This window comes from Nuphar pumila, chromosome 5 (genome assembly GCF_984573655.1).
Source record: "Nuphar pumila chromosome 5, dmNupPumi1.hap1.1, whole genome shotgun sequence".
NCBI lineage: Eukaryota > Viridiplantae > Streptophyta > Magnoliopsida > Nymphaeales > Nymphaeaceae > Nuphar > Nuphar pumila.
Genome location: NC_143253.1, coordinates 49,260,418 through 49,287,470, shown reverse-complemented (window position 1 = coordinate 49,287,470; position 27,053 = coordinate 49,260,418). Strand labels below are relative to the sequence as shown.

General features: G+C 40.0%; 1 protein-coding gene across 4 annotated transcripts in view; it reads right to left on the bottom strand.

Moving 5' to 3' along the window:
- Positions 1-213: 213 nt before the first annotated feature.
- LOC149837548 (SEC14 cytosolic factor-like) overlaps positions 214-27,053 on the bottom strand; it is a 40,123-nt gene continuing 13,283 nt past the window's right edge. For 2 of the 4 annotated variants that reach the window (XM_090006111.1, XM_090006113.1), the window contains 6 exons: positions 18,817-18,870; positions 6,201-6,260; positions 6,031-6,126; positions 4,779-4,880; positions 4,529-4,609; positions 214-807 (listed from right to left, as the gene is read on the bottom strand). In XM_090006111.1, coding sequence (XP_089862237.1) covers positions 454-807; positions 4,529-4,609; positions 4,779-4,880; positions 6,031-6,126; positions 6,201-6,260; positions 18,817-18,870 — 747 coding nt within the window. In that variant the 3' untranslated portion in view covers positions 214-453. Of the gene's footprint in view, positions 808-4,295; positions 4,610-4,778; positions 4,881-6,030; positions 6,127-6,200; positions 6,261-18,816; positions 18,871-27,053 lie in introns of those variants that run through there. The other 2 variants (XM_090006112.1, XM_090006114.1) reach the window with 2 other exon arrangements.

The following is a 27,053-nucleotide window of genomic DNA, read 5'->3' as shown; positions in this document are numbered from 1 at the left end:
GCTTCTAGCATTCAAAAACATTGGCAAATGTAACTGTCAGCAACTGGGGCATAACGTGCAAGCATGGAACTCTCTGATCTACAATAGTAATTCAAAAGGCCTCTTTGCCCAAGAACATTCATGAGATAACATAATGGTTTGTTCCTCTTTATTCTTCTTTCATAGATTTACATTTCTCACATTGAAGATCTTATAAAAAAGAAACAAAGATGATACATAAAATTTTTATGAAATGAGATTACGAAGTCCTCTCTTACATTTAATCGACTTTTCTGTTTTTTGATAAGCAAGCTGGGGGGATAACTGAGAAGCAAGACTATATTAACCAAGTTAGAATCTTCTAGCATAAACTATGATAGGTTGAATGATACACACATATCGCTTGGATGGAAGCCAACTCTCTACTGTTCATGTAATTTAGTTCTTCAAAATCCAAAGAGTTTCCCAGTGCATCTAGATGGTTCTGGGTTGATGGCCATGTAAGGCAGTAGGCCTCTCGATCACCATTGATTTAAGACAATCTAGACAACAGTGATGCGAATTTTGACCCTCAAGTATCTGGAATTCTGACTCGATAGTCTCTGCAATCTTTGATCCTTCACGGTCTGGTTCAGGGAAATCCTCATGAAGAGAGTCTTGTGACATGGGCATTGTGGAATGCAATCTTAAAGACTGCTGCTTTATAAAGTTATACATTTGTTGGTGAAAGGAGTGGTCCAAGGAGAAACATTCATCAGCATTGGAGCGCCCAGATGAACCGGATCCTTCTCTTCTACAGAAATGAGGGAGGGATGAATAGTCCATCACCTACAGAAACAACACAAAAGTAAATCATTAAAAGAAGAGTTGACTGCTGGATAATATTGTAGTTTAAATGCAGAGTTTACAATGTTGAGACACACCAATTGAACTCGTCTAACGATTCTAGATTTGCTGGGCTCAGCGGACTGAATGAGATATGCATAGCATGGTTTAGACGAAAAGTCTGACATGAGAAGCAACTCGACACGACACACATCCGAGACCCAAGCCAACCAACTTTTGTTGGGAAGGTGCTTAATGGAAAGACTAGTGATACACAGATACAGTCATCACACAAAATCTAAAAATATCAAGCCAGCAACATAATGATGGCAATGCATAAAAGTCAGATGCTATGTCATAGGGACTCAGCAAAAGGGCCCTCGCACCCGCGTCGCGTCCCGTACCCGATGCGGCAAACACGTCAGAGAGAGAGAGAGAGAGAGAGAGAGAGAGAGAGAGAGAGAGAGAGAGAGAGAGAGAGAGAGAGAGGTGGGTGGGTGGGGTTGCACACACACACAGAGGGTTGGGGTCCTCCTCATCCTCCTTCATCTCACTCTCCTCTTGTTCCGCCTCCTCCATTTCTTCATACTCTCCTGCTCCCTTTTGCTTCTCCACTTTTTCCGCCCCCTCCATCTCCTCCTCTTCTTCCACCTCTATTGCCTGCACATGGAGGCTCTCTCTATCTTCTTTTCCTCTTTTCCTCCTTTTCCCTTTTTCTTATTTTTTATAGGTTTACAACACCCAGCACAAGCAAGCAGCCGGGTGTTAACTGGGTCAAGGTGTCAGGTCTGATTAACCTGGATCAATTTAGACCCAAGTCTGATTCAGACTTGGATCAAAGCAACTTAGATCTGAATTGGACCTGGACCTATGCTGACCCAAGTCAGACTAAGTCTTGCGTCAAAGCAGACCTAGGTCTGAATTGGACCCGGGTCTATTGTGTTTGCTTTGACTCAGTCGAATTCAGTCCTGGGTCAAAGTAAACCCAGGTTTGAATCAGTCTGGGTATACAGAGCCAGGTCTGTCCGAGATTTTATATATATATATACCCTCCCGCACCCCCACCACCAAATTTTTTTAAAGTGCCGTATCGCCGCACCCACACCCATACCTGCACCCGCACCTATGTGATATAGTCAGATGTTTCATTTGAAAATAATGGTACTTCCATGCATAGGACTAAAGTCGCGAACAAACATGACCTAGTTTTCAACATAAACAACTAGAAGGGTAAAATTGTCACTTACTGTACAAAGCTAATCAAAGAGACTAGAGAATGTCCACATTTCGACAGGAATTCATTACTAGGTATCAAAAATAGTTAACGATTTCATTTCATTGAACAGAACCAGGCCATGTGCTCCAAATGGAGAGATTAAATCAGTTCAGGAAGGGCTTCAACATCCAAAGATATGAGGAAGAGTGGGAATAAAGAGACTACAACTGGAGCATTGTTAAAGGAAAAATAACACTGCTGATGATCTGTATCTTAAATGCATCATTTCAAATGTATATTGTGCTTCGAATGGGATAAATGGATAAGATTATTGGGTCATGATATTCAATGTGATCCAAGTCCCACCTGGCACCTTGTCCTTTTTTAAAATTATTTATCATTTGAGCCAAAATCAGAAGTTATTCCGGGTGCAAATCCTGTGAAATGATCAATTACAAGATGAACTAAACAAATTGAATATCAGTGGACGCAGAAGATATGCTTCGTGACAAACAAGTATTAGAATCATCGATGCCATTGGAAAATCTGGGATAAGTTTGCCTGCATTTTAAAACATACATGTTTCTGAGCCATTACCAGAAGGGCATGAATCCATGAAATGATCATTAGAAGATGGAAAGATTTTGAAATAAATTTGGTTGCACTTAATATGACTGGAGAAGTAGAACCAAGAGGAGTTGTACATTTCACAATGGTGCCATCTCACATGCCTTGTGATGCCCTCTTGAAAGTCAACTATTGGAATTTTGGGCCTAAGATGGGTTCATTAGGAGCATCTCTTGGTTAGAAGACTATCAGAACTAAAGAGGAACAATTTGTTCTACATTAGTCATAGACACCCCTGGTATATGGAAGAAATTGTGATATAATAGATAACAGTTAAAAAGGAAAATTATAGGAACACTTTAAATATCAATGATTTACAAAATATCATGATATCATCATGACAGTCTCATGATATTATCATGATAATTTCATGATAGACTTTTACTTATATTGGTGCTTCTATGAATTATATGCATTTTTGTTAATTCTTTATTTTTCCCATGTTCTACCTTCTCTCTACGTTTCTACAAAGAAAACATATTGACTAACATCGATTCTTTCCCATCTCTTGCACCGTTTTCTGTATTTTCTCTTTTTTTTTTAAATGTATCTCAAGATTTATGGAGAATCCTGTAATATCCTGGGAAGCTGTCACGCCAAGATATTGTGAAGACCAATTCTGGTGACTATGTTTTGTATATTTTGCCCTTCTTTTTGAAACTCTCTTTCTCTCTCTCTTTTAATCAGAGAAAATTAAAGCACTATGCCTTTTTTGCTTTTCACTATTGACTAATGACTCTTTGCACTGCTCAAATCTTTTTGTTCTTTTCCTTCTCTTTTCTCCAGAGGCTATGCCTGGAAAGAGGCACTTAGAGGGAATTGTTTGAAACAAATTGGGAGAAATTGGACAGAAATTATTTGGGATGGAATCAGGAATAATCCTCTTGTTTGAGGGCATCTAGTGATTCATCCAAGGATTCAGGTCACCAATTTTTTATTTCTTTATCTTATTTGGAGATTAGTGAGAGAAATGAAAAAGGAACAGGTATATAGGAAAAGATCCAAAGCAAACCTTTTTGGTGGTTTTGAAGGGAATCAGAATTTTGGCCCAAGAAGGAACTGGAAATTATCTCCTCTTTGTGAAGGAATCCAAAATAAAACAAACAAAGGAATTGGCAGGGCAGGCTTTGATGTCTACTTACTCGATTCCTTGAGTTCTCAAGCCAAACAACAAAAAGTGACATCGGGAATCCATCTCCCATAACTGTTCCTATTCTAATTCTTCCCAACAAGCACTTCCAGAGCAGGCTGTCATTTCAAGAGGAGGCTTGACCAATCACCCTGGAATTACAGACTTGTGTTGCGTATAAAAAATGATGTCAAAGCACCTGCACTTTCAGTCCTCTAGAGAATAATGAAAGGAAATCTCTCTTAAAAGTCCAGAGAAACATTAAACGACACATTCTAGACATCAACTGACACTAAGTATTAGCTTAAAATTTAAATATTATCATGTTATAGTGATATTAGATAGAAAAATAAAAAGAGGCACACATATTCATACAAGATGAAAACTAGAAAAGCAGAAACCATTTAAATGCATACAGATTACACATGGAAAATCTAGCATGGGATTTTTCTGCAGAGAATATTTCTATGGATGTTTTGCCAAAAGGGTAACTAAGCATGAAACCCAAGCTTGTTGCATAAGCACACAGAAATATATGCATGGGTGGGTTGTCTATTCGCTTGCAGGTTAATGACCAACCAGATCCAACAGAGAATTTTTGGAGAAACCAAAACCCAAAGTTCTTTTTTTCTTCTTGTTACAATTTAATACATAAAAATGTACCTGAGAAGAAAATGAGACATTATATAACAAGTATTGTACGACAGTTGATGCTTGCATTTTTGATAAAATCATAGAGAACGCAACCTTACCTTCAACAGTTCATCTCTACCACAACCTTGTAACACCTGTACTTTCTTCCTTGTCCTCTCCTGCAAAAGTGGCTTCACTACCTAGTAACAATGAAAAGTGCAAGGAAAAAATAGCAAATTTATAGTAATTGGCATGTCACATGTTTTATCCTCCCAAGATCATATTAATGCAAATAACAAAAAAAAGATTATAAAAGAATTTAACAGAAGGAACAATAGTGAAACGACTACAAGAAAAAGAAAAGCACACCTTCCAACATGCTGAAAATATATATGGGGCATTAACAATGTAGTATGTACCCGTCTTCTCTGGGTAGTTCATGTCATCGATAGTAGATATAATTGTTAGGAGCTGCATTTAGATGGAAAAACATTACATGACTTGTTATCAGAATAATTGACCACATACCCTATGAGTTTAACATGTTAAGAGTATCATGTATGTAAATGAAATTGATGCAGATATTCATACAGTAATAGATACACCCAAATCTTGAAGAAGCTTTAAAGTCGTTGTATTGAGATTACAGCTTTCAGGAAGGAGACATGAACTACAAAGGAAACAAATGTTGGAACTTGCTAACTATAGGGACGTGTAAGGGCATTAGTGAACTTGGAGGTTGAAAAGGAAATACACTCAGCCACTTGGCATATCAACTTTGGCCCACCACATGAACACTACAGGTTTTGATGGAGGGTAAGTGGCAGGTCTCTCCGAATGAGCATTAATTGTTTTTCCACCTAAAAACGAAATTAAACAAGAATATAGTGACACCTAAAACAGAATATAGTGCATGTGTTTCATGAGTGTATTTATGGCATTTTATTTTGGGTATCTCGAGATGGGTCATAAGATGGATGACTTTGGTTCCTGAAAATCATGTACATGTGAACCTTCACATTGTGTGTGTGTGTGTGCATGCGTGCATGCACACATTTGTCTGTATATCAGATATATTAATCTCATGCCTTGACCTAGATCCATCATAAACTGGTTCCACACAATGGATGTAACATAAACCCACGGGAAATTAATATAAAGGATAGTTTTAACTTTTGATGTTAATGAAGAGGCTAACATTTATGCATATAAATCTTTTCCAAACCAATAGCTCTCTTCAAAGGTACCATATTATAAGATATAATCATAGCAATATTAGCAAAATAATGATAAGATACAGAAATAAAAGATCAACCCCAAACCTTTGCACATGCACACACATACAAATACATATAGATACATTTATGCACAATGTGCATATGTGCAGTACCAGCAACTGAAGAAAGGGCTATAATACCTCCATGCAGAAAAAAAAGTGAAATCCTCCCTATACAAGGTAAGACAATATAATGCAAGTTGTGTTACACATATCAGGAATCATTTGAATGGAAAAGGAGGAATTAGAGTCAAAGAACAAACAGTAGAAGGAAAAACATGGAAAGAATCAGACCCAGGCAATTAAAATAATAAAGTTCTGAACAAGTTTAACCAGAGTGAAGACCTTTAGTTGGTTTAGTGCTGAAAATTTTAGTCCTGTCATATCGAAAATCTTCAGGCAGGTACCAATATGTTTTCCATGCTTCTTTGTGGCAGAAGGCTGCAACCAAAAGAAATGCTTTCACAATCACAAATGAATGCAAACCGTTATACATTCATTAGAAATAAACTTACCAGAACCACACGATCCCGATATTCGTTCATTTGGATGTGGGACTGCACATAATAGTGAACCTAGAATTGAAAAAAAATGCACACATGAATTTTTATTCTAACAAAAGTTCCTAGGATGTGTTATGTAAATAAATAATGAACAAGTAACAAAAGAATACCAAGAGAAGGGAGTGATCAGCAGGATCTGAAAATGGGAATTAGAGGCTATGCATATAAAAGGAAGCGAGCCTGCTTACAAAAGATTCTGAAGAGACACGTATTAAAAAAGCTGACAGCATGTGTCCAGGTCAAACTAGGCCTGCCAAAGGTGCTGGCATGAGCCCATGATCCACTGTGAGGCACATGGACCAGTACGTCAGGCTGGGTTATGCACTACAAGGATGAGGGTCAATAGCGGCGACTCTTTAACGTTGACAAAAAAGTCGCCGCTGTTAACGAGCATTAACAGCAACTTTAGATATCCCCGTCAATGCCTTGGCCCCGCATGAATGTCACCGTTAAAGATATGTCTATAACGGTGCCTTTATATATCGTTGTTATAGGTATGTTTATAACGGCTACATTATATAGCCTTTAAATATGTCGTCGTTATAAACATACCTACATCGTCAATGGTAGATATCGCCGTTATAGGTTGTTTATAACGACGACATTATATGGCCGTTAATTAGTGCCGTTAAAAAACTTGTACGACAATATTTAACGGGCATATAATATCGCCGCTATTGATACATAACGGCGAGATACAAATCACGCTGTTATATCCTAATCTATAACGGCGACATTAAATGGCTGTTAATTATTGCCGTTAACAGACTTTTAAGACAATATTTAACAGGCATATAATATCGCCACTATTGATACATAACAGCGACATAAAAAAGGTCACTGTTATAGTCTTTCTCTATAACGACGAGATGTCGATCGCCTTTATAGCCTTGATGGTGACACAAATGTCGCCGTTATAACCTAGTATTTTAAAAGGGTCTGACAGACCCTTTTTCTTTTTCCCTCTCTCTCTCTCTGCGATCTGCACTATCGCCGGACCACCGCCGGCTACCGTCGGAGTGTCTGCTCCTCCTTACAAGGTACCTCTCTCTCTCTCTCGCCAGAAGTGGCAGCTGCTTTGCAATCCCTTGGGAGGACTTCTCCACCTCGAAGGAGAGCCACTTCGTAACACCCCTCTCTCTCCCATTACCCTCTTCTCTCTTCTGTCTCACACACCCACCCAGTCGACCTCGACTGGTTCCAGCTGCGTCGTTCACAAGGTCACGGTGCAGGGGCAATGGAAGACCCTGCATTGGAGAGGAACGTTGAGGAAGGGGAAGGGTAACCTAATGTTAGACACAGGACTCCACTGACCACATGGATTACCACTAAGTGGTCACCTAATGTTATATCCATCCACCTAATTTTGTAACCTCATTCTTCTTTTTGGTTGGCTTATCTAATGACAGTTTTACCATTTGAGTAGGTTTAATCATGCCTAATAGGCCACTATATATAGTTTTTAAGATGGAGAAAATTCAAAGGCTTTGCAATTCATGTAACAACCCCAACTCATACCCGCTAAAAAGAAGATTTTTTTTTTTAAAAACAATTGCAGAAACATTCTCAGAGACCAGGGCCTTTACAGTTGTTAAAATATGTTGATCCTTAAATGTACATATATATATTTATATATATATATATATAAAGATACGTATACATATATATATATATGTATACATATCTCTATTTATATATATATATATATATATATATATATATAAATATATATATTCCTAAAATACCCTCAAGGGTATTCTTGTAAATTAGCATTTTACGCATATTCCAATTGGAATATGCATTGTAATTTTTGTTTTATTTTTATTTTTTGTTTTTTATATTTTTGGATTTCGTACCACATTGGGGGCCTCCCAAAAGAGACGTTGGGAGCCCCAACGGTCACAAATGTGACCGTTGGGGGCTCTCCAACGTCCCCTTTGGGAGCCCCCAAGGTGGTCCCTTTTCATGCTTATAAATAGGGGATTTCCCCTTTGTATTTTGTATCTTTGAGGGAGCTTATGCTCCATTGTAATGGGGTTTTTACCCCTTGTCCATTGTTTCTTCAATGATATGCAACTTATGACTTTATGTCATATTTTTCCCTTTTATGGGTTTTATGGGTTAGCACATTATGTGCTTGTGTTGTTTCCCTTTAATGGGTATATTTGCACTTCACGTGCATATGTATGTGTTCATTATTGAACCCAATGTATTCCAACTCACTTTCTAACATGGTATCAGAGCAAGGTTGAGATCGAGTTGCTCTTTGGTGCATCGGGAAGCGTGGTATTCAAGAATTTGTTAAAAAAAAATGGTGAAGTATTCATTTCTCTCTATTGACTTTCTTATAGTTATTCGGTATGCATTCTATTTCTTTGAGTATTGTATGAAGAATGGAATATGTTCTTTTCTTTATGTGTGATTTTTGTCATTATGTCTTTTTTGAGTTTCTTGCTACTCCATTGAATCATTTTCGTATGTTTTTCTTTGAAAAACTTTAAATGATAAATTGTTTGGCGAAAAATTAGATATATGATTGCTCAAAACTTGCTTTAATGGGTCGGTAAAAATTTATGACCGTTGGAACTTTGAATTTACATTTTAAACCTAACCTTGTTTATGAAAATACCTTTATATGAATGTTTAGTCTTTAAAGAAAGGTATGTTAAGATTAAAATGCTTGTGAAATATAGTTTTTTGAAAATTTTTTGGCATATATGAAAAATTCCATATTATGTGTCCGTTTTATATGAGCAACATTTAATTAAGAAAGTTTTTTTTTAATACCGGTTGAATTAAGTTTTAAAATGGTCTTATGGAATATGGTGATTTTCTTTCCATCTTTACACTCTTAAGGATGTTTTCAACATTTAGAGAGTTCTCTCTCTTTTCAATAAGAGACATTTATATTTTTATGTTGTGATTGTCTCTTGTGGGTTTTGGTGTTTGCCCTTTTGTTTGTTCATTAGTGAATGTTGTAAGTGCTTAATGCACTCTTTTGCTTTTCCGCATATTTCATTACAAAAGTTATGGTCTTCACTAATGTTTATTGTGTACTTATTTCATTAGGAGTAGGTAATAATCTATTAAGTCATGTTTTTCGATAAAACTTAAGAGTGTTAAATTTTTCCTCAATAAATGTTTACTTTTTATTTAAGCCATAGTACAATCTTATTTATCATAAGGTTTTGTTAATGAATCTATTTTGTTGGGATTTCTTCCACTTTAATGGAGTTTTCTCCTTCTTTGGGAGTTGTATATGTTTGTTTGTTCAAACTCTCCTTAAGGAGCCTTTCGGTCCTTATAATCTTCTTGTGAGTATATACTCTTTTATGAAGATTTCATGATTGTTTATCATTTTTAAGTTGAAATAGTAGATTTCATAAGTTTTTCGAAATTCACCATCTTTATGAATGCCTATATTGGCCTAAGTTTGTTATTTTTGAACTTCACCAACTTCACCGTTTAATTGCACCTTATGTCTTTCATAGTTAAGGCTTGTTTGTTCCAAATCGGTTCATACACATGATGTTGCTTAATATTTCATGTTATGTTGCATAGTAAGCCTTTTTTGGTGTACAAGACTTCTTTTGAAGATTAAGCATAATTCGTGTTTATGCAAAATTGTTTTGATGGATTATATTGGACCTTTGATTCAATTTGTTAATCGGTCCTCTTTGTAAAAATTTTTTATTTGAAAAATGATTCCTTATGTGTTTATTGCCCTTTTGTGGCATTTATGTTTGTCCATCACATGTTATTTAATGCATCATTGTTTTGGCCTTATTATTGTTTTATTAGAGATGTTTGTTGAGGTGAGTTATGGGCACCTCGTGTTATATCATTTTAGATTGTCCAAATTGCCATATTATAGATGGTGGTTGAGGTGAGTTATGGGCACCTTGGGACTCTAGAATGATTTGGTATATGATCTCTAATTATGAGTGTGACACTCGTTGTTATGTCTTTTTAGATTGTCCACTTACCATATTATAGATGGTGGTTGAGGTGAGTTATGGGCACCTTGGGACTCTAGAATGATTTGATATATGAGTGTGTCACTAGTTTGTTCTTATGCCATTGATATTATGGATGCTTCTAAGTAAATGTGATGGACATATGGTATTTGAAACCTTAAATGTTTTAAGGTACATTTAAAATCAAGATGTTTTGGGATTATAGCCCAACCTTTTATTTGTTTATGAATCTTATGAGTGCATTTGCACATTTGTGATTCCGTATGTTGTGCTCGTTGTGCACATGTGTTCTTGTGTTTTTTCACAAGTGTTCTTGGTGTGTATGTTCACACATTTGTTCTAAAGAATATTATTTTATCGGTTGTAGTATCTTGTTGAAGATACGTTTTACTTGCATTTATTCCAAAATGTTATTATGAGTATTCTTTTTTAAAAGGAATATTGTTTCATTCGAGGTTTATTTTCATTACAAGTTTATTGCCTCAAAAGTCTTTTCCTTTTATGCCCATTATCTAAGTGTCATCATATGTAGACAAGAATTTTATTACACCTTCGTGTGTTTTTAGCCCTTTGTTGGCTTTTTGCTCTCTTGGTCTAGTAGCTGAACACACTTGTCTTGAGTGATCTTATATGTAGACAAGACACGTTGATTCACACCATGGTGCGTGATTTTTAGCCTATGTTGGCGTTTGTGTCCTTGTTCTAGTCGCTTAAGATGTATGCCCATGGTTGACTTATTTCACTCATTTCAAGTGCTATCATATGTAGACAAGAGATGTATTATGTTTTAGCCCATGGTTGGCTTATTACTCTTGTTCTAGTAGCTGAACATACTTGGTTTTAAGCATGGTTGCCAGTTGAGGAAGCGGGAGCGGGAAGCGATACGGGAAGCGGGAGCGGGAAGCGAGGCACTTTCAAAATTTTAGGAAGCGGGGAAGCGTGGGACCACTTAGGAGCGATTCGGGAAGTGTCTCGGAAGCGTCTCGGAAGCGAGGGGGAAGCGAAAAAAATAAAAATAAAAAATAAAAAATACAAAAAAATTGAAAAAAACAGGGGAAGCGAGGGGGAAGCGTGGGGGAAGCGAGGGGGAAGCGTGGGGGAAGCGTGATGGGAAGCGCGCTTCCCATTAAAGGGAAGCGCGTCCCCCATTAAAGGGAAACGCGTCCCCCATTAAAGGGGGACGCTTCCCCCCACGCTTCGGAAGCGCGACGTTTCGCGCTTCCGAAGCGCGCTTCGGGGAAGCGCGCTTCCCCTTTCAGCTAGGCGCTTCCGGTAACTCTGGTTTTAAGTGTATTTTTTACGTAGACAAGAGATACTTTTTAGTCTATGTTGGCATGTATTCTCTTGTTCTTGTCGTAGATGCACTTATTTCAAGTATTATTATATGTAGACAAGAGGTTCTTTTACACACCTTTGTGTGTGTCTTTGGCCTTTAATGACTTTATATTCTTGATCTAGTAGCTTATACACTTGATTTATGGGTTTTGGAGGACTAATGAGGAAGATGTTTGTAATGGATAAACTATTGTTGAAATTTGCAAAATTTCATTCATGACTTGTGTTTTTCAAGCAAATCATATTTTTGATATGCATATCAAGTTGATTTCTTAGCATTTAATCTATATATTAAGTGCTTATGGTTTTTGCCACCCTTTTATGCAAAATGTGTATTAAGTATGTCTTTCATAAATTATTTTAAAACCTTGTGAACTCTTGGGTTTATTTTGCCTAAAGTATGCTTGGAGACTTTGTTTCTCTTGTTTGGCACTTCATTACATGTTTGAAGCATGTTCATTAATGAGTTCTTTGAGTATTAATTTATTTCATGATAAGTATATGCATATGCTCTTTATGGCCTTTTTGGGCCCTCATTCAATAATGTTTATGTATATCATGCCTCTTCGTAGGCTTATTGTGGTGTCCCTTAGTGGACCATTTTGTTATTCCCCATTATGAAGTTCTATTTGTCCAACGTTGGACCTTATGAATGCATTATGCATTCTTGTAATTTATTTCTGCATAATTTGCTTCCGCTCATTTTGTTTTAAACATGATATATGATTTTGAAACTTTGGTGTCATTTTTGCATAATTTGCATCTCTTCTAACCTGTGCTAGTTAGAAATATTCCATTTGAATAAAAGTACAAAGATTTGTTTTACTTGTTTCTTTGTTGTTATTTCACAGGATCTTGGAGATAGGACAAAGAGAAGTACCCTGGATAGTTCGGGAAATTTGAAGACAATAGGAGGAAGGCCTTTTCAAGTTCCATTGCATCCTTGCCGGAGCCTCTTGGAGTCTTGCCCTTTGTTCAATCTTTTCGTTTCCCCGCAAAGATTGAGGGGGGGTGTTAAAATATGTTGATCCTTAAATGTACATATATATATTTATATATATATATAAAGATACGCATACATATATATATATATACATATCTCTATTTATATATATATAAATATATATTCCTAAAATACCCTCAAGGGTATTCTTGTAAATTAGCATTTTACGCATATTCCAATTGGAATATGCATTGTAATTTTTGTTTTGTTTTTATTTTTTGTTTTTTATATTTTTGGATTTCGTACCACATTGGGGGCCTCCCAAAAGTGACGTTGGGAGCCCCAACGGTCACAAATGTGACCGTTGGGGGCTCTCCAACGTCCCCTTTGGGAGCCCCCAAGGTGGTCCCTTTTCATGCTTATAAATAGGGGATTTCCCCTTTGTATTTTGTATCTTTGAGGGAGCTTATGCTCCATTGTAATGGGGTTTTTACCCCTTGTCCATTGTTTCTTCAATGATATGCAACTTATGACTTTATGTCATATTTTTCCCTTTTATGGGTTTTATGGGTTAGCACATTATGTGCTTGTGTTGTTTCCCTTTAATGGGTATATTTGCACTTCACATGCATATGTATGGGTTCATTATTGAACCCAATGTATTCCAACTCACTTTCTAACAACAGTCATAACCAATTCACCACTATAAGAGATCGTATACTACCATCATCCAAACCAAACCAACTTTATTAATTAAAAGCATAGAGTCTGAGAACAAGATATAAAGGAATATAAATTAATCAAAAAGTGGAGCCATAATGTCCCTAAGTAAAGTTGTCAAGCAGTTGTGTAGCCCTCGTAGCTCCTTTGTAAAACCCATGTTTTTAATATATATATATATATATATATATATATATATATATATATATATATATCAGACCCGGGTTGGATCCGAATCCAGACCTGGATAACCCACCCCCCGTGCCTATTTAAGAGCACGCAGGGGAGGGTTCTCTTATGCAAAAGAGAAACCCTCTCGCCGCTTCTCCTCTCCTCTCTCCCCAAACCCCCTCTATCTCACTCGTTGGCTTTCCACCCCCCCCCCCTGCGGTGCTCACCTCGCTGAAGCCCTCACCGGAAACCCCTGACTGCTCTCTCTCCCCGACGGCCTCCCTTTCGCCCCCATCTCTTTCCCTTTTTTCGGCCACTCGACGCTGGTAATCACCCCCCCCACCCCGGGTCAGCCCCCCTCGCTGGAACGACCCCCCGTTCGGCGACCTACAGGTACGCCCTCCCTCTTCTCTCCCTGCTTCTTTTAGCCAGGGAGGGGTGCCCCCCTCCCTGCTCTCTCTCTCTGATCTCCAGGTGGGGTCGGGCTCGGCCTGGTAGCCAAGCGCAGGGGCATCGCCCTTGCCTGTCTGAGTAAGAAGGGTTGGCAGGCCTAGCCTGCCGGCAAAGAGAGGGCGTCGAGGAAAAATACAAAGGGCAGGGGCAAAGCCCCCTGCCTGGAAGGTAGAGGCAGCAGGGGCATCGCCCCTGCCTATCTAAGTAAGAAGGGTCGGCAAGCCTAGCCTATCGGCAAAGAGAGGGCGGGGAGGGGCCTGCGCCCTTCCCTCGGTGTCTGAGAGAGAGAGAGAGAGAGAGAGAGAGAGAGAGAGAGAGAGAGAGAGAGAGAGAGAGAGAGAGAGAGATTACTTTATTTGAGAGGAGACGGGGGTCATTGACGGCGACAGTCTCGACGTCGGGTGGCCGGAACACGAGCGAGAGGGGTGACAAAGAGGGAGAGCGTTGGGGAGGGATCCTTCGGCGAGAGCACAGAAGGGGAGTGTGGACAATAGAGAGAAGGGGAGACAACATCGGAGTGGCCGCGGTGAGGTCGCCGGCGTGCGGCTCCGACGGCTTGAAAGGGGACAGAGGCGAGAGGAAGAGCAGCGGGGGTGTGTGAGAGAGAAAACAAGAGGGAGGGGTTTCTCGTATGAGAAACCCGAGAAACCCTACCCGAGTTTGGATCCAAGTCGGATCCGATCCGGGTCCGATTTTTTTGTGGGTTTTACATCACCGATCTGATCCAAGATCTCGAAAGGTTCAACAAATTTGGGACTTAACTTTTCCTTTTTCCCGAATGGAAAAACACTCTTTGCCGGGGATACTTTGACAAAAACCCTATCCCCGGTCGAGAAAGTGAGCTCTCGACGACGCTGATCAACGTAACTATTTTGTTGACTTTGAGCAATTCGGAGTCGTTCTCGTATCAACTGAACTTGCTGAGTATAGTGCTGTAGCACTATCGGTGAATCCAACTTTCGCTCGCCAACCTCGTCTCAGTAGACAGGCGATCGACAAGGCCTCCCATACAAAGCCTTGTAAGGGGCCATCCCGATGCTAGCGTGGTAGCTGTTATTATACGTGAATTCTGCAAGACTGGTATGAAAATCTCATTCTCCCTTCCAGTCCATCATGCAAGCCCGCAACATGTCTTCCAAAGTCTGAATCGTATGTTAAGAGATTGTCCGTTAGTTTGAGGATGAAAGACAGTACTGAATTTCAACTTCATGCCCAATGCCTCATTAGCCACTCTATTTTGTATGTACTGGGTTGATATTTCTAAAATATCATAACTACCTAAAATATATAACAATACACTGAATAAAACTCTGATTTGTTTAAACAACATTAAGGTTGCAATTGTCAGAAGACTCAGAACCTATTACAAATAAAGAATGAAAATAAAAATGACAAAACTGCCCCTAATGGGCAGACCCTATTACAAAAAGAACAAAAGAAAAAATTACATAAAATAAGCCTAGATTATAACTATATAATATATATATAAATACAACAATATACATAAAACATATTTTAACATTCTTGTTGAGAATTTCAATTAGTATATACAGGCATACTTCAATTCCTAAATGAAACATGCAGTATATATAAGTTTCACTATGGACATATATAGAAAAGCTTAGGGAACTTAAATTCAAAAAGAAAGACCCAATCCATCTGAAACGCTCCTATTAGTAAACTTTGAGGGAATAGCACTACATCTGTATCAAGCATCAAACATTATCATGCAAGGTATGGAGCATATTCAAAACTCAAAAGGCATGGGTTCTAGCCATTTCAATGCTTAGGAACATGACCCATAGAGCCAGCCCATTGGGTCTGTAGAATATTTGCTACTTGTTATAAATCTCTACAACAAGGTGATAATATTTTTGTGAAATGAGACAAATTGAGAAGTTTTAAAATATATGTATGTGTGTATATATATACGTATGTATATATACATATATATTTATTTTTGTCTTGTAATAGTTAAATTCCCTATAGGGGCATTTCTGTCTTTTCACATGTATATAATAAATATTGTTTATTAAAACAGTATTTTTTCTTTTTTTCTTTTTATCACATGTAATTAAGGGAGACCAATGGGGCTCTATGGTCTTTTTAGACCATAGAGTCATTGGGACTCCCAATGGTCACAAATGTGACCGTTGGGAGCTCCCAAGGGTCTCCCTCTTTCCTTGGTTTTGTTGTGTATAAATAGAAGTCTTCACCCCTTATTATTCTTATGCTTTTCTAAGCATATATTCAATAAAGAATATATTTTTTAGTTGTTTCCCTTTGTTGGCTCTTTGTATTGTCCCATAATGGACTTGTGTTCATGCACTTTTGTGCTTATTGTGCCTCCGTGCCCTTGTATTGTCCACTATTGGAGTTGTATGTGCTTTTGCACTTTGTTCCAATAATTCCACATACTTCATTACAAGAAGATGATGAACCTCCATGGTCTAATGGTGGATTTCAAATAGCAGCTATTAAACATGCACTGTAAGACATCATTTCAATGGTCTTGCAAAGTGATCAACAAATGCCTGCTACATTTTAACACAGGTATCACCATGAACCATCTCATCAGCATAGTTCACACAAAAAAATAGTAAAATAGAAGTGAGTCACCTGGGCTGGCCCGTATCTTAAAAGAAAAGATATAAACTAGTTTAGCTAGGCCAGCACAACAAACCGAGTTAGTCTGAGCTCGGCTCGTTTAAGCCTGGCTCGGGCTCGTTCGAAACAATAAATGAGCTGAGCCCGAAAATTGATGCTCATGCTCAGTCAGACAAACAAGCTAAGCTTGATCAGCTTAATGAGCTCGTTATGCTCGATTAAACTTGTTTAATATGTGATTATTAGGATACTTTTAGGATAAAAGTATTTCTGGTTGCTTAAGAGTTCAAAAAGTAATGAGGTAACCTTATAGTTAGGGCGTTGTGCTGCCATTCAGAAGGTTGTGGGTTCAAATCCCCTCTCCCCCCTCACCACCTTTTCAATTTCTTCAATTTTTGCACTGAACTCAGCTCAGCTCGAAAGCCTGGCCCAAGCTAGGCCTGAGCCGAAAGCGAGCTTGAACATGTTGTTGGGTGAATGAGCCAAGCTCAGTACCAGCTTGGCTCATGAGCACCCCTAAGTTTAACATATGCAAGTTTCCTTAGATTAATGTGAGAAACTCTACAGCCCCCTGGGGATGGCCCAGTTGGTTAGGATGAGCATCTAGTGGTCTACAGGCCCCAGACATCACGAGCTAGGTTTCCCCTGGGATCAAACCTGCAACAGGTATGGAGAAGCACTATGGGGCAAGTCCGCTCTCCCTGGGTTTACCACTACACGGCAGGGCCAATTAGGGCCTGATCCTGGTGGGTTCCTCACATTATTAAAAAAAAAGTGAGAAATTCTGTAAGTTAAATAAATTAAGCTACATTAGTGTATCCTGAAACTATGTCCCATCTGGGCTGTCCCTCTTACTTAAAGGAAGTAATTACAAAACTCGGAAATAGATTTAAAAACAAGGAAACTGTTGCAGATAAGTTGCATGGATTAAAGCACCTGATTATAAGTGACCTCACCTTTAAGCATGACAGAAAAATTAGAAAAAAAACAAAAGAAAAGAGCGATCACCTAGAAAGCAGTCTCCAAAGTCCAAACGTGTATAAATGCTTGAGTTTGCATCCATGCAAACTCAGGAAACTTAGAAGAAGAAATTATAGATGCATGAAAATCTGTAGTTATTGATTTACTCTCACATAAGGGAAGAATAGTGAACCCCTCATGATTGTGCTTGAGATGCAAAGTTTTGTTTCCAATATCATCATGCGCCTCTTATGGTTCATAACTATATCTTGTAGCACCTTAACACAGCTGCAGGTTCATGAATCAAGGCCTTGCATTTACTCATCCCAAGATCAAAGGTACTGGATGCTTCATGGTTGTTTTGGTTTTCATTATTGTATGCAATTCATTTCAGAAATTTATTACGACATGCAGGTTTCTCTTTGCTATCAATCACTGACATTTTGTTAGTAATATTATCAGACATGGTCATGAGTATGGGGCAAAGAAGTATAACATGCTGCAGAAACTTTATGCACATGCAAATTCATGTATGAGCTATGCTCCAACTTTAATGTGCTTTTCACAACAATGCATACATATGTAAATTTGTGATTCTTCATAGACCACTCTTATGCCAAACAAGGATGGATGCATCCAGAATTTGGTGCAAAAGTTTTTAGGTTATCATGTTATCTTTTATTTTCTCATTCAGAACCAAGTTCAAAATCCAGATTTATCTCAAGTTTTGTCTTCCAACATCCATAACATTAATAAGAAAGAAGACTATGCATATACAGCCACAAGAAGTCCAGTATAAGGACCCTACAGATTCACACAACTCACAATGAAAACTAACAAATATTAAAGGGGTAAGCATATCCAAGAAATGTAATGCAAAGTCCAAAAATAATATTTATTTTCATTTTCCAGGATAACACCATTACACTTTTGCCTTTTTATGAGTTAGAAGGGATCCTATAGTCCATTAAACATTTTGTCCCCTCAAGAATGGTTTTCCTTAGAGAATTAAGAAAGTTGAAACCCATTGGAACAATGTCATCATTAGAGACACTTGGAGCAAAAAGAAAAAATGGAGTTAAAGTGCAGTTTATTCAGGCATACATCATTAGATTTAAATGTCCTAGAGTAACAATTAAACAGCATAATCTTTGCATCTATACATATGAATGGCATTGATATTACAAACATGTCATAGAATTATCATCTTCACCAGTGCTCTGCTCTATAATGTCCTATTCTACCTTTACATAAACTTCCAAGTTTTAGAGGACAGACTGGCAACAAGAAATATTTGCCAAATGTCAATGAATATCCCACTTAACTAGTAACAGCATGATCCAGAATTTGATATGTGTGCTAACATAAATAAGGGAAATTCCCAGGATATGTGGATCCTTACAGATGCTTTGTCAAATGTACTAAGCCCAACACCAAGCGCAATGACAGGAAGGCCCTGTAAGAAAGTTGAAATTTGTGAAGTCTATTCAGATCTTTTATTATGGAATATACATCAACTAACACAAGGAAGGAAGTTCTCAAGATTCTATTTAAAATTATCATGACGGCAATGCCAAGAAAACAAAAACACGAGCATCAAATAGTGCATACATTTCAAAGGAGCACTATTCCAAGCATGACATTGATTTTTCTTTTTAGGAAAAATAAAAATTTTATGCAGAGAAATCAAGAGCATTGATGACTTGTCACAAAGTTTCAACACCAAAGAGAAATGTCTGTCCACGTGTAGGAGGTAAGGAATAGTAGAAGCCCCTGTAAAGATGTGATCATTCTTTTCTAGCCAGATTAACCACCAGACTGATTGGAGCCACCATTTCCAAATTAAGCCACTTCTTTTACAGAATCTAGTAGGGCCCAGCAGCAGCCCTCTAGTGCAAGGAAATTCTATCAAGAGGTCAGGCCAAGCCAGAGGGACAAGAACTTAGAAAGGGCAAAGCCATAAAATGTGGCTGGTGGATTCTGTAATGAAATACAAAAAAGTATACAAGAGGTGCCTCTTATGGGCAAGAACAATATATAACAACAATGATCTCTTATGGGTCAATCATTAAGAACACTCACAAGTGGCCACTCAAGGGCCAAAAATATAAAAAATAATAATCTTTATTATGCAAAATGCTTAGTGAAAGCATTAACTTTACAAGGGAAAAAGGTGCCTTTAAATAGGCACAATACAATGCACATGGGAACAGCTATAAATATAGCTGTTGGGACTAGCCCAACAACTATATTTATAGCTGTTGGGACTAGCCCAACAGCCCTTTAGCTATGGCTAAAGGACATGTATTAAATAAATAAATAACAGAAAAATAAAAAAGACTGTTGTGTCCCTAATGGACACAGCCTATTACATTGAGGTAATTTACATAAATACCCCTAATGGGTAATCCCTATTACAATAACGAAAATATATATGAGCAGTTACAACTTGCGTAGCTCCAGTTGTAGGCGTCGTAGCAGGAGTGCGCGTCCTCTTCGCCGGAGTTTTCTATGTGAGCACTTACGAAAGCGCAAAAGCTCGCTCCGCGTAGGCTGCACTCGCAGTGGAGCAAGGGCTACAAAGGCTGCATTCGCTGCTAGGGAGAGAGTCTCAATCGATCTTTTCTAGGATTCCTTATTTCTCGCACCGCACACGGAGATCTTTCCATTCATTGATAGAAAAGGGGCCCTGGAACAGACTCATTAAGGTTAGGTTACCCTCTACGAAAGAGGTGTACTTAGTACCACCCGGAGGTCATATAGATCGAAACCCCTTGTAGGGAGCGAGAAGAACGAAAGCCCTACCTACAGCTAAAACTACTGGAACTGCCAAGGGCTGTTATTCTAAGGGCGCTACGGAAGAAAGGCGCCCCTTCCCTTATTCAGAAGACGCTACTGAAAGACTATGGATGTCAGCCCCGAAAGCCTTTGGTACGGAAGTAGGGCGCCCTTCAACCAAAAGGCGACCATCCCCCAAGCCTATGGATTCAAAGTAACTACAAAAGAGTCGGTCAATAGCATAGCTATTTCTTTCAGAACCAGGGCCTCCCTTCGAAGGAAAGGCATTCGCATACCTAATCCGGTAGGGCCAGACAATTGTGTTTTCCCCACGCAACGCAACGACATTGTTTGTGTGTGCGCCCCTTACCGTTCTAGCTCAGTGTTTGCAACGGCACGTTGTGCGCCTAAGTGCGAAAAGACAGTGCAAGCTTTGTTATGCCAAAACCTAAATGTTAAGTCAGCAACACTTCTAAATGCCACTTCTTCCCGTCGCATCTGTCTTCAGGACGATATAGTCAAATGTTTTCACTTATCAGTGAGTGAAAGATTTGTCCTCGGGTGTGCGTTGAAAGCTTCTATCGTAGAACTGATTCGAGAGGGCTTGGTGGTATTAAGAAAGGTTCGAGTGGGGGGTTCTCTTTTTTAATAGAAAGAATAAACTCACATAGACTTTTTCATGTTAATGCGAAAAGAAGAGCGGATCCAATACCAAGACCACCTCTTTTTCTGGAGTGCGTTTTTTTTATTAAAGTGTTGGTACTACCTTCCCCTCTATCAATAGCATTGACTCGTTCTACTGATCACGTAATGCATCGAGTAACAATAGAAAGAAAGAAATATGCATCAATTGCGAGGGCATGAAGAAGTTCTATTTTGTCTGGCTGGGAAGTGGTTAAATGAACCCATGAACACAGACGACGAAGAACCGGGGACCAATTGGATCTTTTAAGGGGAAGGCGGATGGCAGGCCTCTAGGTGCAAGCGGAACTCTTGGTTCAAGAAGAGGCTCATCTGGGGAAAGTTTGCGGCTCATTTCCTCAAAGTAGTCCCCTTCTTCCATAGGCCTTTTCATCGTAGAACTTGGCAATGACGTGCCCGTACCTCTTTGAGAGTTCATCCCGTAGGAAGTTGTATTCGTTATACTGCGCAGCTGCTGTGACACCCATGTAGTCAAAACAGGCCATCTGCTTCCAAAAGGATGAGACTTCTTTGAAGGTAGCTCTATGGAGGGAAGAGGCTTTTATCTTATTGGTCTTCTACTGCTTCTATGGCATAGACTCCTCCTGGATTGGGAATTGTCTTCACAGAGAAGTGAGATGGATACTGCTAAAGGTGGAAGAAGCAATGATCCTGGTCCACGATAGAAGTAATTTATCTCTAGGGGTATAAGTCATTCAGAGATATGATATCTAAGCGAACCGATGAGTATAATGGCTCAAAAGAGACGGAACATTGCCCTAAAGCTGTAAACAGCTGGGTTGGAAACCTACTACTTCGATCTCGCCGACTCCATGAAGAATCTGTCTAATCCTCTTGCTTCAAGCGGGACACCCACCTCAGGTTTCGAAGAAAAAAGGTTTATTCGATAAAGACCGGTGGTTCCAGACTCTCCATTCCGAATTAACATCCAAGGAAGAAGAGCCTGATAAACCAGTGGGAGAGGTGGGGCTCACATATATTAAAACCTCTTCTAATAGGGCTAGGTGGCTTTCCCTCACTGAAGGAAGGGGAATAAAGGGTGGATTTTATGTTCTGATTTCCATATCTAGAACGAAATCTTTAGTCAACCCCACCCTTAAACCATGCTTGACATCGGTGAGTTTAGAACAACCAACTAGGATCGGATCGACTTTTTGCTACATCAAGTGCTTCCCCAACTACTTTGATGGGCGGGATAGGAAGTGCCTCCCGCTTTATATCAAGCCCAAACAGATGCTTGATATGGCAGTACGCGAATAGATGGAGATCCAGATGGGATGATGGCACAGACAAACTGCTTTAGGATCGGGGACTGGATGTAGAATGAAATACGCCCATCAAGACAGGGCAAGCAGTTGATCCATACCAGCCGGTTCCCGTTGCTAGACGAGGATCGACCTAGGGGAATTAGGTACCGGCGAATGACCAAGAGACTGACTACCCGATAGATACAGCTGTCAGGTAACACACTACTGATATGAAGCTCTTTATGGTCAACCCTAGTCACCCCCTTTGTTACCTTACCTTAGGGGGCTCGGATCATTCCCACCCACTTGATTCTCCAAAATACACACACAAGCGGACCTTTGGATAGACAATTAAGGCCTTCTTTTTCTCTTCATACTACCGAGACATTCAAACCAAACAACCATATCATGCTTTCCCTAGAACCTCCAGAAACCTAAACTAAGATTCTCATTGAGAGTCAGAAGGGAGGGTGGTGGGTGGGCTAGGGGAAATGGACATATCGAAGCGCTTCTGTCTCTCTCTCGGATCCCTCTGCTCACCTACACGCATAAAGCACGATCGTCGAACATCCCGACCAGCAAGTCTCTCCGACACCATCTGAAATGGATTGAGGAAAGTATGGTTGCCTCCTATATGCCGCGCTAACCTCTCTGAAATGACCTCTCTGATCTCTGTCTCCGAACGCTTATGCTACGATAAACTCTGACCTCATCAGTAACTGGCAACCGATCATCCTATGATTGCTAAACTGAGAGCGAATCAGAACTCTCCTAAACATCTGTGAAAATCAGTGGACATTTACTATACTATTAGTAGCTCCCACTGGAGCGAAACTCGGGCTGTCCTGCAACTAACCAAGTGGCACCACTATCTGCCCAACCAGGATCAAACCGCTGCAGAAATCTGCACTCACTGGATCAACCACATCCAGGTACTAAACAGCTACCCTGTTGTCCTTGTGAAGAAACTGAAGACCCGACCTCAGCGAAGAATGCGCAATCGTGTGTACCGAAATCAAACATCGCATCGTGGGCTCTCTTCACTTCCGCAACCGGAATAAGGAACCTTAGAATTAACCCTACATGTCAATGAAGAAATTTGATTGGAGAGGACCACCTGCTAGCGGATCAGAAAGATTTGTACGGAATGTCCAATTCCTGCCTGAACTTTCCGATCAACCAATCCCCTATTTCAGGGGCATCTGTGTTAGGTAGGCCCAGGGATCACTGATTAGTCGAATGAGCCCCTCCCTTCGGCCTATCATTCATTGGTTGACCCGACTAGCGGCCCCAGCATCTCCTGCGCCTCCTAGGGGGGCCCTTCTGCCAAGTTTGCTGCTAGAAGTGCCTCTTTTCGAAAAAAATAATCAATAGAAGTTCCAATAGAAGTTGACTGACCTGGATCTTCAATCGACGATCTACTGCTCCCTCTTAGTTGCAGATCTCCATGCTTTTTTTCGAAACCCCCAGCCAATGATGAATCCCCAGAAAGATCAGAGTATTGAATTCCTCCTCCCGTCCCTTCGATCCAGATATTTTTTAACCCGTCCATTGTCAATGTCTTCTTGGTGGGTTCTCCACCACAACTTAGCATTATAAAAAAGTAAAAATGTGGCTAGCGAGACCTTTTCCTCCTCCGACTCGGGGTGTACTACCCGAAAGTCTTGTTCAACATCAAACAAGAAATTCTCCAGCTCTTTGGCGTCACGGGCACCCTTGTACTTCTTAGGTTTAGGGATCTTCACACGTTTGGAAGTATCCCCTTGACCCACATTACCATTCCCCTTTGCCACAAGCCCTCATCATGACATTAAGATGGGTGCTTATATCCTCGGCTCGAAGGACCTCTACTGGAGTTTTAACGTCTTCCGAGAGGCCTTCCACCACATCTGCAAACTGCCTACCTTTCGCTTCGAGGGTTTGAACCCTCCCCTCAAAGTTAGGGACACTCAAAAGCACCACTGCCAACGGTGCAATCTGTGCCTCCAGAGCATCCAGTCGATCCTTTGTGGCCTTGTCCTTAGACTTATTGATTGGGTTCCACCGACTGTACAAGCGGGTCTCACCGCCCTTCGCCATCCTTACAAAGTCAGAGCGATGTGCACGACCAACCGAGCTCTGATACCAACTGTCACAGACTTTTTGTTTTCCACAATTTGAGGCACGACTAACAAACTTCGCCTCACGTCCGTGCGGCGCTCCAACACACTCGCATGCTGAAGCCAGCCTTCTCCAGTACAAGGCATTGTAGGACGAGTACCAATGCCACTTGCGCATATCCACATCTTTGCTAGACACCAACTTCCTCAGGATCCGATTCTTATCTCGCGCGGCATATCATTTAGCCCACCATAGCGCATTACACCGATCAACCTTGTGGTCTGCTCCTATGAGCCACAACCAAGTATCACGAGGCTAGATAGCATAGCATATAAGAATACACTATATATAGTTGTTGCCCCTTAGCCCTTGGGCGAACATCGTATAGCGACTCCGTTTCTGCATACCAACCCTGCTACACACACGCACACGCAGTGCAGGCATCCCCCAAGGCCTCTGCATTGTCCATGGCCGACCATTTCCAGCCATGGAGACGAGACATACGAGTGCCCTTCAGCAACCCGTAACCCGCATGCATGCCCCATGAGCAACTCAGCCACTCATGAGGCGTGCCTCGACAAAAGCAGTAGTTCTTATGGTTATTCTATCGATAAAAAAGAGGGGTATGGGCACTAGAAGGATGCAATAGGCTTGATACCCAACCCGAGGGGAGAGATTAAGTTCTCTAATTTGTTTGTGAATTCCATCCCTACCTCCCACGGTAAGTTGAATAGTCAACACTTTGCCAGCTTGGTAGGTCACTCCAAGCTAACCTTCCCTACCCAACATCCTTGGTAGGTGTTCAGTTAACGAAGGAAAGGAGGATAATTCACCTATCTATAGAGGAGGTTTCGCCCGATCATACAAGAGGGTAGGCTTGCCAGAGGCTAGAAAGCGTTTGATCTCGTCGAAGAAAGAGAAGAAGAAAGATTTCTGAGTTATTTAAATCAGGGCGTTGGGTAGGGTCAATTAAAGCTTTAGTGTCATTTTGTTTGTCGTTCTAAAAATTTGAAACAAGTAAAATTGACCCATACTCCTCAAAGAAGAGACCACCCAACAAGCCCGCAATTGTAGGGCATCGTTTGGTTTAGTCTTTGGCCCAATTCAGCATTAATCGGGTATTTGAAGCATATTGTTTTAACAAGGCCAAGAATTCCTCATAGAGTTGGTGTGCTCCTCCTTTTAATATAGTCTAAGTTCTTTCTCACCGGGAACCCAAAAAGACAATGGCTGATTCCTATTGTTTTGCTTCGGACAGCTGGAAATCAAGATTTTCTTTCTTCCTCAAAAGTCATTGCGTGGAAATTCTCCCTCGTAAGGGCGACAAAAATGGTAGAGGTGCGATAGCACTTTTATTCATACATTTCTTTCGAGATGCATAATTTTTGTATAGGCTTGTTCTTATGCTAAAACAGATTTTTCGTTGATGTTATATCAATATGCTAAGTTGTATATCCATGGCAAATTTATTTTTCTCATGAAAAACTCAATGTAAATCTGTGTAAGCATGCTTGCCTGATCATGAATCTATGCATACCTGAATGTAAGTTTGCCTATATATGCATATTTGAGATGTGAGTGCGTAAATACATGGATACCTGATTGTAGATCTATATATTCATGCATACTTAAATGAAGAACATGCATATGCATGAATACAAAGTGTATGTGTAAATTTTCCTTGTGTTCCTGTATTGAGAAAAAGAAGAGAAAGAGAGAGGGAGAGAAAAGGGAGAGATCGACTTCGGCTGTCACGATTTCAGTTAAAGAAATCGTGACCTAAACATGTATTTAAGCTTATATTACACTATGGGTCGGGTCTGGTATATATATCCAGACCCGATAACTAAATACATCTTTACATACATGGACGGTGACATGGATCGGGTCGGATCCTGCACCTTTTTCACCCCCCCTCAAGTTGATCATGGTTTTGGACTATGAACAACTTGCTTTTAAGCATCCAAAAGCGATCCTTGGTTAACCCTTTTGTAAATATGTCTGCAACCTGTCTTTCAGTACTGACAAACTCAGGTTCAATCTCCTTTTCTTCAACCTTTTGTCTCACAAAGTGTTGGTCGATCTCAATGTGTTTGGCACGACTGTGATGTACTGGATTGAATGACATATTGATAGCACTTTGATTGTCACAGAGCAAGGTAGTGTGGGAGATCTTTTCTCCTACTTCAGTTAGAAGATGCCTGATCCATGTGACTTCGGCAGTGGCAACAACCATGGATCTATATTCAGCCCCAGTGCTTGATCTAGCGATAGTTTTTTGTTTTCTACTGCTCCAAGAGACTAAATTTCTTCCAATGAAGGCACAATATCCTGATGTAGATCTTCTTTCGTCGGGATCTCCTGCCCAGTCTGCATCACAATATACAGTAATTTCGTGCTCGTTTTGGCCATGGGACTGTGGTAAATATATCAATCCATCCCCAATAGTCCCTTTCAGATATCTAAGGATCCTCTTGACCGCTTCCATATGTCCAGTATGTGGCGCATGCATAAATTGAGACACTTGATTGACTGAATAAACAATATCAGGTCTAGTGAATGTGAGGTATTGTAACATTCCTATTATGCTGCGATACCTGGTGGGGTCATCACACAGATCTCCATCATGAGCGCTAAGTTTTTGATGAAGTACACTCGGAGTTCCTAGAGGTTTGCAGTCTTTCATGCCTGTCTTGCTGAGAACATCTACGGTGTACTTGTGTTGAGTGAGTGTCAATCCATGAGCCTGGTTGTCAACTTCTACACCAAGGAAATAGCGTAGAACTCCAAGGTCTTTCATTTTGAACCTTTG